The sequence below is a fragment of the Oncorhynchus masou genome, chromosome 28 (genome assembly GCF_036934945.1).
Source record: "Oncorhynchus masou masou isolate Uvic2021 chromosome 28, UVic_Omas_1.1, whole genome shotgun sequence".
NCBI lineage: Eukaryota > Metazoa > Chordata > Actinopteri > Salmoniformes > Salmonidae > Oncorhynchus > Oncorhynchus masou.
In genome coordinates this window covers 78,590,663-78,601,411 of record NC_088239.1, presented here as the reverse complement: position 1 = coordinate 78,601,411, position 10,749 = coordinate 78,590,663, and the positions used below count along the sequence as shown (strand labels likewise).

At 42.7% G+C, this 10,749-nt stretch overlaps 1 protein-coding gene across 1 annotated transcript; it reads left to right on the top strand.

Annotated features, from left to right (window-relative positions):
• Window positions 1-209: 209 nt before the first annotated feature.
• On the top strand, window positions 210-9,095 carry fut10 (fucosyltransferase 10). The gene is made up of 4 exons (XM_064943472.1): window positions 210-476; window positions 1,177-1,456; window positions 7,386-8,221; window positions 8,581-9,095. Exons 1-4 carry the CDS (start codon window positions 387-389, stop codon window positions 8,803-8,805), a joined length of 1,431 nt encoding a protein of 476 aa, XP_064799544.1. The 5' UTR covers window positions 210-386; the 3' UTR covers window positions 8,806-9,095.
• The last annotated feature ends 1,654 nt before the right edge of the window (window positions 9,096-10,749 follow it).

Sequence of the window (10,749 nt, the reverse complement as noted above, 5' to 3'; positions counted from 1 at the left end):
TTTTAATGTGAAAACACAGATTCCTACTCATTACTCAACATGCCTAATATAGCCTAGGCTACATTACTTTTGTTTTGAGCCGATTTCTCGAGTGGACTTTGAACTGGGCACCTGGCTCACACCCAGGAGGCAGACCGGTTCCAAAACGAATGCTATCGTTTTACAAACCGTTGATAACCTAGGCCAGATAATCGAATCCCCTCATTGTCAACACAAATATGGAAAATGGCCGCGTGCATCTCCGCTACTTCAAAACAAGCTATTCACTATTAACAATACAATTAAACAATTTAACATAATTTTTAGAAACGCCACTGAACAGGGGGACATTTGAATATGAGTTTTAGCAAGTAGTTTTTCCCTCCGTGATGCTCAATAGTTGAAAGATGGCAAGACTTTCAATAGTTTCTTTGAGGAAACTTTTTGTTTTCTTCCTCTGCCTATCAGCTGTACTTTTCCTTCTGATTACTCTGCAGGTATTTATCGTTACAGTGACATGAACGAAAAGTATCGAGGTCGAACAGAAACACTGTCAGTTGTACACGACAGTAGTGACCTTTTCACGCCAATGGTTTCCACCGTTGTGAAATGTATCCATTTTTCTCCAGAGCTCGAGGAGTGCTTACATTGTGTCTTCAAGAACGTGCCACTATATATAATAACAAACGCCGCTTTGCACGCACACATTTGCATATAGAGAGTTGTGTTGATTAATATATTTTGTTTGCAGGCAGAAACGCAATATATTCCATCCCCAATCTCTGTTCCTAGGTCTGTTTGGTCTATCTGACTAATACTGGGATGAAAACTAGAATCTCTTTCACCTCTGGTATTTCCTTATCTTTTCCCACCTGGTTAACCATCTCAATCCCATACCAGTAACTGGTATATTCCAGAATGCATGGAATTAGATGTCTATTGGTATTTTTAAACTCATTAATTTAGCTATACATGCATTATTGTATGTATTAGCATCATACTTTTGTGGGGTTTTACTGTCAGGCTGCATGTGTGTGTTTATGCTGAGGTGCATGCTATTGCATGCATTGCACATCTTCATGAAAATGACCACAACCGGAATCGTTCAAAATCCATATACTTCCTAAACAGTGTGGTGTCAAAAAGGTGGTCTACATTTCCCAAAATATACTATATATATTTTCTGTCTTTGCATAGGTGGTGGTGGAGCTTGGTCAGTTTGAAAGGACAGTACACATCCTCCCTCCAAGGGACCTACACGAGTCAGACTGGAGACATCGTTTACATGGCAGCGGACTGTTGGCCAGTGAGAGAACGTCCCCTGGGGGACCAGAGGGCCAGTACCCTTACATTGTATGGTGGTCCCCACTAACAGGAGAGATTGGCCGACTAGGAGAGTGTGGGACAAACAAGTGCTTCTTCACCATCAACAGGACCCTCTACTCTCACCCATCTACACAGGCATTCCTTTTCTATGGTGAGACTTTTATTTTTTATTAATTTGTTGAAACTATAGGAACATCTGAAAATTAGAAAATGTACAATGTATGGGCCTGTATAGTTCCTGAAGTTCAGTGTAAATCATTATCTTAACTTGGTATGGTGTTTGATATAGATTAATTGTTTGTTTTCATGATACTTAGCCTAGTTGACAAGAGGCTTGAAGGAGGACAAGATGTAGTACATTGTTACAGTCAAGTGAAAACTGATTAGGCCATCTTTCTTGTGGTGTAATCATATACATGGATGGTTTGTTATACCATTAGCATCCTCTGATTCTTCAATTGATGTCATACTTGACAGTCAGGATGGAACCGGGTTTTTTGATTTGAGTAAACATAATCAAATGTACACTAGAGGGAGCCATTGTTGTGTAGGTTCAAGCTGAAGAGAAGGCCCTGGTATTGCAGCTGTAAGTAACTCTGTTGGTTCAACTGGTTCCAAGTAAATAGTTTACCCTAGAGCACCTAATTGTGAAACAGTGATTGGTGATAGATAATATTTGCATATCCTGTAGGCCTGCCTTATGTGTATAGCTTTAAAAACTCCTGATGGCAATTGCAATGCAATTTAATGTATGTTCAGAATCACATTTGGTTCTTACAGTTAACTCCAATGAACTTATCAAATAAAATGTTATTTGTCACATGATTCGAATACAACAGGTGTAGACCTTACTGTGAAATGCTTACTTATAAGCCCTTAACCAACAATGCAGTTCAAGAAATAGACTTAAAAATATTAAATATATAATAAATAATAATAAAATATTTACTAAATAAAATAAAGTAAAAAAATATCTCATCAATCAAAAAGTAACACAATACATTTACATAACAGTAACAAGGCTCTATACAGGTGTACCGGTACTGAGTCAATATGCAGGGGTACAAGTTGGTCGAGGTAATTTGTAACGTGACTATGCATAGATAATAAACAGCGAGTAGCAGCAGTGTCAAAACAAAGGGGGGTCAATGTAAATAGTCCCAGTGGCCATTTGATTAGTATAGTTGTTCAGCAGTCTTATGGCTTGGGGATAGAAGCTGTTTAGGAGCATTTTGGTCCAAGACTTGGCACTCTGGTACCATTTGCCGTGCGGCAGCAGAGAGAACAGTCTATGACTTGGGTGAATGGAGTTTTGGAAAAAAATGTAGGCCTTCCTCTGACACCGCCTAGTATATAGGTCCTGGATGTCAGGAAGCTTGGCCCCAGTGATGTGGGGTGACAGGGTAGCCTAGTGGTTAGAGCGTTGGACTAGTAACCGGAAGGTTGCAAGTTCAAACCCCTGAGCTGACAAGGTACAAATCTGTCGTTCTGCCCCTGAACAAGCAGTTAACCTACTGTTCCTAGCCCGTCATTGAAAATAACAATTTGTTCTTAACTGACTTGCCTAGTTAAATAAACGTCAAATTAAAAAAAAAAATGTACTGGGCCGTACGCACTACCCTCTGTTGCGCCATTTGATTAGTTTAGTTGTTCAGCAGTTGCCATACCTGCTCTCAATGGTGCAACTTTTTGAGGATCTGGGGACCCATCCCAAATCTTTTCAGTCTCCTGAGGGGGAAAAGGTATTGTCGTGGCCTCTTCACAACTGTCTTGGTATGTTTTGACCATGATCGTTTTTTGGTGATGTGGACACCAAGGAACTTGAAACTCTCGACCCGCTTCACTTCAGTCCTGTCGATGTTCGGCCCTCCTTTTCCAATAGTCCACGATCAGCTCCTTTGTCTTGCTCACATTGAGAGGTTGGTGTCCTGGCACCACACTGTCACCTATAGGCGGTCTCATCGTTGTCGGTGATCAGGCCTACCACTTTTGTGTCATCAGCGAACTGGTGTTGGAGTCGTGCTTGGCCACGCAGTCATGGGTGAACAGGGAGTACAGGAGGGGACTAAGCACGCACCCCTGAGGTGCCCAAGTGTTGAGGATCAGCATGGCAGATGTGTTGTTGTTTACCCTTACCACCTAGGGGTGGCCCATCAGGAAGTCCAGGATCCAGTTGCAGAGGGAGGTGTTTAGTCCCAGAGTCCTTAGCTTAGTGATGATCTTGGTGGGCACAATGGTGTTGAATGCTGAGCTGTAGTCAATGAACAGTATACTCACATAAGTGTTTCTTTTGTCCAGGTGGGAAAAGGCAGTGTGGAGTGTAATTGAGATTGGGTCATCTGTGTATCTGTTGGGGCGGTATGCGAATTGGAGTGCGTCTAGGGTTTCTGGCATGATGGATGTGAGCCATGACCAGCCTTTCAAAGCACTTCATGGCTACCGACATAATCATTTAGGCAGGTTACCTTCGCTTTTTTGGGCACAGGAACTAGGGTGGTCTGTTTGAAACAGGGAGAAGTTGAAAATGTCAGTGAAGGCACTTGCCAGTTGGTCGGCTAGTTGAGAACAAGTTCTCATTTGCAACTGCGACCTGGCCAAGATAAAGCATAGCAGTGTGAACAGACAACACAGAGTTACACATGGAGTAAACTATTAACAAGTCAATAACACAGTAGAAAAAAAGAAAAAAAAGAGAGTCTATATACATTGTGTGCAAAAGGCATGAGGAGGTAGGCGAATAATTAAAATTTTGCAGATTAACACTGGAGTGATAAATGATCAGATGGTCATTAACAGGTAGAGATATTGGTGTGCAAAAGAGCAGAAAAGTAAATAAATATAAACAGTATGGGGAAGAGGTATGTGTCTCTGTGTGTGGAGTAAAGGTGGTCTAGAGTAATTTTTTTCCTCATGTGACACATGTGACATGCTGGTAGAAATGAGGTAAAACTGATTTGTTTGCCTGCATTAAAGTCCACGGCCACTATGAGTGTTGCCTCTGGATGTGCATTCTATTGTTTACTTATGGCCTTATACTGCTCATTGAGTGTGGTCTTAGCGCCAGCATCGGTTTGTGGTGGTAAATAGATGGCTATGAATAATATAGATATTGTGGTCTACAGCTTATCATGAGGTACTCTACCTCAGGCGACTAGTACCTTGAGACTTCCTTAATGTTAGACATCGCGCACAAGCTGTTGTTGACAAATAGACACATCTTATCAGACGTAGCTGCTCTGTCCTGCCGAAACACGGAGAAGCCAGACAGCTCTGTATTATCCACATCGTCGTTCAGCCAAGTCTCTGTGAAACATAAGGTATTACAGTTTTAATATCCCCTTAGTCTTAATCGTAGATCATCCAGTTTGTTTTCCAATGATTGTACGTTGGTTGATAATTGACTCGCCAACAAGTTTTCACACCCAGACCTCCCCCTCTGTATTTCCATCTTCACGCAAATTACGGAGATTTGGGCTTGGTCTCTGGGGAATTTTATTTAAAAACTAAAATATTTAACCTTTATTTATTGACTAGGCAAGTCAGTTAAGAACAAATTCTTATTTACAATGACAGCCTACCAACACTCAAAAGGCCTTTTTATCCCAGGGCCTGGGATATATATATATATGACAAAACACACACTTCATTCATTCACTGCCTACAAGGCCAGCTTCCTGGAGTCGCTTATTCACTGTTGACCTTGAGACTGGTGTTTTGCGGGCAGCTAGTTTCTCAAACTAGACATTCTAATGTACTTGTCCTCTTACTCAGTTGGACTACTGGGCCTCCCACTCCTCCTCTTTCTATTCTGGTTAGGGCCAGTTTGCGCTGTTCTGTGAAGGGAGTGGTACACAGCGTTGTACCAGATCTTCAGTTTCTTGGCAATTTCTCGCATGGCATAGCATTCATTTCTCAGAACAAGAATAGACTGACGAGTTTCAGAAGAAAGTTCTTTGTTTCTGGCCATTTTGAGCCTTTAAACGAACCCACAGATGTTGATGCACCAGATACTCAACTAGTCTAAAGAAGGCCAGTTTTATTGCTTCTTTAATCAGAACAACAGTTTTCAGCTGTGCTAACATAACTGCAAAATTATAAACTTTGAATAGCTAACACAACGTGCCATTGGAACACAGGAGTGATGGTTGCTGATAATGGGCCTATGTAGATATTCCAGCTGCAATAGTCATTTACAACATTAACAATGTCTACACTGTATTTCTGATGAATTTGATGTTATTTTAATGGACAAAAAAGTTACTTTTCTTTCAAAACAAGTGACCCAAAACTTTTGAATGGTTGTGTATATCTTATTATTACTGTAATATTAACCTTCTCATTGAGGATTTCCTATATATATCTAATTATTACTGTAATTTTAACCTTCTCATTGAGGATTCCCTATATTTATCTTATTAGAGTAATATTAACCTTCTCATTGAGGATTTCCTATATACACTGCTCAAAAAAATAAAGGGAACACTTAAACAACACAATGTAACTCCAAGTCAATCACACTTCTGGCTGATGTTTTGGTCACTTTTGAATGCTGGCGGTGCTTTCACTCTAGTGGTAGCATGAGACGGAGTCTACAACCCATTACAAGTGGCTCAGGTAGTGCAGCTAATCCAGGATGGGACATCAATGCGAGCTGTGGCAAGAAGGTTTGCTGTGTCTGTCAGCGTAGTGTCTAGAGCATGGAGGCGTTACCAGGAGACTGGCCAGTACATCAGGAGACGTGGAGGAGGCCGTAGGAGGGCAACAACCCAGCAGCAGGACCGCTACCTCCGCCTTTGTGCAAGGAGGAGCAGGAGGAGCACTGCCAGAGCCCTGCAAAATGACCTCCAGCAGGCCACAAATGTGCATGTGTCTGCTCAAACGGTCAGAAACAGATTCCATGAGGGTGGTATGAGGGCCCGACGTCCACAGGTGGGGGTTGTGCTTACAGCCCAACACCGTGCAGGACGTTTGGCATTTGCCAGAGAACACCAAGATTGGCAAATTCACCACTGGCGCCCTGTGCTCTTCACAGATGAAAGCAGGTTCACACTGAACACATGTGACAGATGTGACAGTCTGGAGACGCCGTGGAGAACGTTCTGCTGCCTGCAACATCCTCCTGCATGACCGGTTTGGCGGTTGGCCCTGGGTTCCTCCTAATGCAAGACAATGCTAGACCTCATGTGGCTGGAGTGTGTCAGCAGTTCCTGCAAGAGGAAGGCTTTGATGCTATGGACTGGCCCGCCCGTTCCCCAGACCTGAATCCAATTGAGCACATCCTGGGACATCATGTCTCGCTCCATCCAGCAACGCCACGTTGCACCACAGACTGTCCAGGAGTTGGCGGATGCTTTAGTCCAGGTCTGGGAGGAGATTCCTCAGGAGACCATCCGCCACCTCATCAGGAGCATGCCCAGGCGTTGTAGGGCGGTCATACAGGCACGTGGAGGCCACACACACTACTGAGCCTCATTTTGACTTGTTTTAAGGACATTACATCAAAGTTGGATCAGCCTGTAGTGTGGTTTTCCACTTTAATTTTGACTCCAAATCCAGACCTCCATGGGTTGATGTCAGCACATTCAACTACTACTACTAAATATTTTTTTACTCTATTTCGTGAACTGTATTATTGGTTAAGGGCTTGTAAGTAAGCATTTCACGGTAAGGTCTGTGACGAATAGAATTTGATTTGATAATAACCTTCTCATTTAGGATTTCCTATATATATCGACAGCCTAGAAGAGGACAGAAGTGCACCCAATTTAAGAAGATATCCGAGACACATTGATTTGTACATTTCTGATGACAACAAAATACCTGGCATCTCCTATTATAAACACTGCAAGGCAGAAAGACAGACAACTGTTACTTCATCATTGTTCAGATCCCAGAGTAATATGTCTGTCATCTTAGACAAGGAAGAATATAAAACATATTTTATGTTAATCTACTCTACCTATTACCTATGTAATAAGCAAAATGGTCAGCATTGCATTCGATGTGCTGACCTTTCACATTCAAGACATATAAACTCTATACTAATGTCTCCCCTTTCCAACCTTCTTGAATCAAACAAGGCACCGATTTCAACATCGAGAGTCTTCCTCTGCCGAGGAGAGAGCACCACCAGTGGGCCTTGTTTCACGAGGAGTCGCCCAAAAACAACTACAAGCTCTTCCACGAGCCCGTCATCACCCTCTTTAACCACACGGCCACCTTCAGCCAGCACTCCCAGCTGCCCCTCACCTCCCAGTACCTGGAGAACCTGGAGGTCCTGACCTCCCAAACCTACCTGGTGTCCCTCAACCAGAAGAACGAGCTGAGGAAAACACTAGCCCCGGTGGTGTACGTCCAGTCAGACTGCGACCCTCCGTCGGACCGGGATGCCTATGTGAGTGAGTTAATGAAGCACATCAGGGTTGATTCCTATGGACAATGCCTCCACAACAAAGACCTGCCTTCCCATCTGAGGGACTCGATTGCCATGGAGGAGCAGGCCTTCTACCAGATCCTGGCCCAGTACAAATTCATTCTGGCCTTTGAGAACGCCGTCTGTGACGACTACATCACCGAGAAACTATGGAGGCCTCTCAAGCTTGGGGTGGTTCCTGTGTATTATGGTGCTCCCAATGTTCGGCAATGGCTGCCGAGCAACAGTAGTGCGGTTGTAGTCGACCCAGACGAGCCCCCTGAAAAACTGGCTCTGTATCTGAAGAGACTAGATGAGGACGACAAGGAGTATGCCACTTATCTGGAGTGGAAGTTGAAGCGTGAAGTCTCCAACCTGGAATTGGTAAAGGAGATGAAGGAACGCCCATGGGGAGTCCAGGATCTGACACAGGAGAACTACATAGATGTGTTTGAGTGCATGGTGTGCAGCAGGGTGTGGGAGAACATCGACAGACAGAAAAAGGTAACAAGAACTGAACTGTTTTATTTGTGACATCTAATGATAAGGTTGCTAATTCCTTTTGACTACAATTTACTTGGTGTGTCAATGGTTTTGACAATATGATTAGTTTGACTGTAAATTGTTGATTATACAGATTCTTAATTTGGATCACCATTAGCTGACTCCATCATGACAGCTAGTTATCCCATGGTCCATACACACAATAAAAAATACATTCGGCTTTAAATTATAAACATTACAAGACTGTAACACAATATTGTGTTAATAATAATAATATTCAAGCTGGTATGAAATAGACCTGCACCAGTATTGTGTTTTTCTAGTGTGCCAATATAGTAACATTTCTGCTTCCCAAACAGGGCCTTGTTCCTAAAACCTGGCAAGCAGAGGGAAACCACCTAAAGTGTCCACTTCCGAGGATATTTGACTTTGCTTCAGGCCCTAGAAAGCGGACATCTTTGCGAGGAATTTGGACGGCCAGTTACGAGCAGTCCAAGAAAGAGGCTAGGGCATTGCGTCACTTGGCTGAGAGGAACAGGAATTTCACTGTGGAGCAGTACTGGAAGGAGGTATTCACTGACTAAAACCCTACTACAACTAAAACACTATAATTCACATAGAAAGGACCCTTGTTGTGATACAGTGTCATTTTTCTATGGCCACCCAGTGCTTTGGTGGTGTGTCAAAGATCAGAAGCACTATGAAAATGACAATGGTCCACATATGATGACTCATGGTTGAACATGACAATCACACAATAACCTTTGATCAATATATTTCATATCTTTAATATTTCAAAAGCTTGCTGTATAGCTATTGAAATCAACCATAGTTTTGACGACCAAAAAATAAAAAAATGTGATTGATTCTAAAAGTGAGAGAATGTCTGGTCTTTCTAACGAAACCTTCCTTAATCTTCCTTAAACCAAATTCCTTCAGGAGTCTACACCTCTGTCACGTTCAGGAATTACCATACAGCTTTTATCTTGTTTTTATTATGTTTTTTTGTTAACTTTGCATTGCATTTTTTTTAAACTCTATTAAAATGGTCATAAGAAAACATTTACTTTCCATGTTCTATACTGAACAAAAATACCTTAAAAAAAAGGTGGATCAGAAAACCAGTCAGTATCTGGTGTGACCACCATTTGCCTCATGCAGCGTGACATCTCCTTTGCATACAGTGTCTACAAAAAGTATTCAGACCCCTTGACTTTTTCCACATTATGTTACGTTATGGTGTTGCTGATTGTGTTGCTGGTTATTGGAGGGAACCGGAACACGCTGTTGTACACAACGATCCAGAGTATCCTCAATGGGTAACATGTCTGAGTATGCAGGCCATGGAAGAACTGAGACATTTTTAGCTTCCAGGAATTGTGTACAGATCCTTGCGACATTGGGCCATGCATTATCATGCTGAAACATGAGGTGATGGAGGCAGATGAATGGCACGACAATGGGCCTCAGGATCCCATCATGGTGTCTCTGTGCATTCAAATTGCCATCGATAAAATGCAATTGTGTTTGTTGTTCGTAGCATTAACAAGTTGGCGCCGACTGATGGCGCCGATTATTTCTTACATTGTTAGCCCAGAAAATGTTAATACATACAGCCAAGATATCAGAGTGATGTCAACTTACCAACATTTCGACCAGGAATATGACCTTCCAGGACAATGGATCTAATCCCAGAGGCCGACCCAAAACAACGTCGCCACAGAAGAGGTAGATGGAGCAGCCTCCTGGTCTGACTTTATAGGCGTGCACACCACCCACCGCTTGCGATTATATTACTTGCCAATGTTCAGTCTCTAGACAACAAGGTAGACATAATTAGGGCAAGGATTGCTTTCCAGAGAGACATCAGAGATTGTAAAATTCTCTGTTTCACGGAAACATGGCTCTCTCGGGATATGTTGTCGGAGTCGGTACCGCCACTGGGATTTTTTTTTTAACCTTTATTTTACTAGGCAAGTCAGTTAAGAACAAATTCTTATTTTCAATGACGGCCTAGGAACAGTGGGTTAACTGCCTGTTCAGGGGCAGAACAACAGATTTTGTACCTTGTCAGCTCGGGGATTTGAACTTGCAACCTTTCGGTTAAGAGTCCAATGCTCTAACCACTAGGCTACACTGCCGGATTCTTCATGCGTCGCGGCCACAGAAATAAACAACTCTCTGGGAAGAATGACAGGGGTGTATGCTTCATGATTAACGACTCATGGTGTAATCGTAACAACATACAGGAACTCAAGTCCTTTTGTTCACCTGACCTAGAATTCCCCACAATCAACTGACGACCATATTATCTCCCAAGAGAATTCTCGTTGGTGATTATCACAGCCGTGTATATCCCACCCTCAAGCCAATACCACGACTGCCCTCAAGGAACTTCACTGGACTCAATGCAAACTGGATGCCATATATACTGAGGCTGCATTTACTGTAGCTGTGGAAATTTGAGAACAAGGCTACCTAAATTCTACCAGCATATTGATTGTAGCACTCATGCTGGCAATACACTG

Bases quoted from the DNA above. Each gene is read 5' to 3' on its own strand.
- fut10 (XM_064943472.1), top strand. From the start codon at position 387: ATGGCAAGACTTTCAATAGTTTCTTTGAGGAAACTTTTTGTTTTCTTC. The intron at 477-1,176 runs GTATTTATCGTT...GTCTTTGCATAG, and splicing joins TCCTTCTGATTACTCTGCAG to GTGGTGGTGGAGCTTGGTCA. The intron at 8,222-8,580 runs GTAACAAGAACT...CTTCCCAAACAG, and splicing joins ACATCGACAGACAGAAAAAG to GGCCTTGTTCCTAAAACCTG.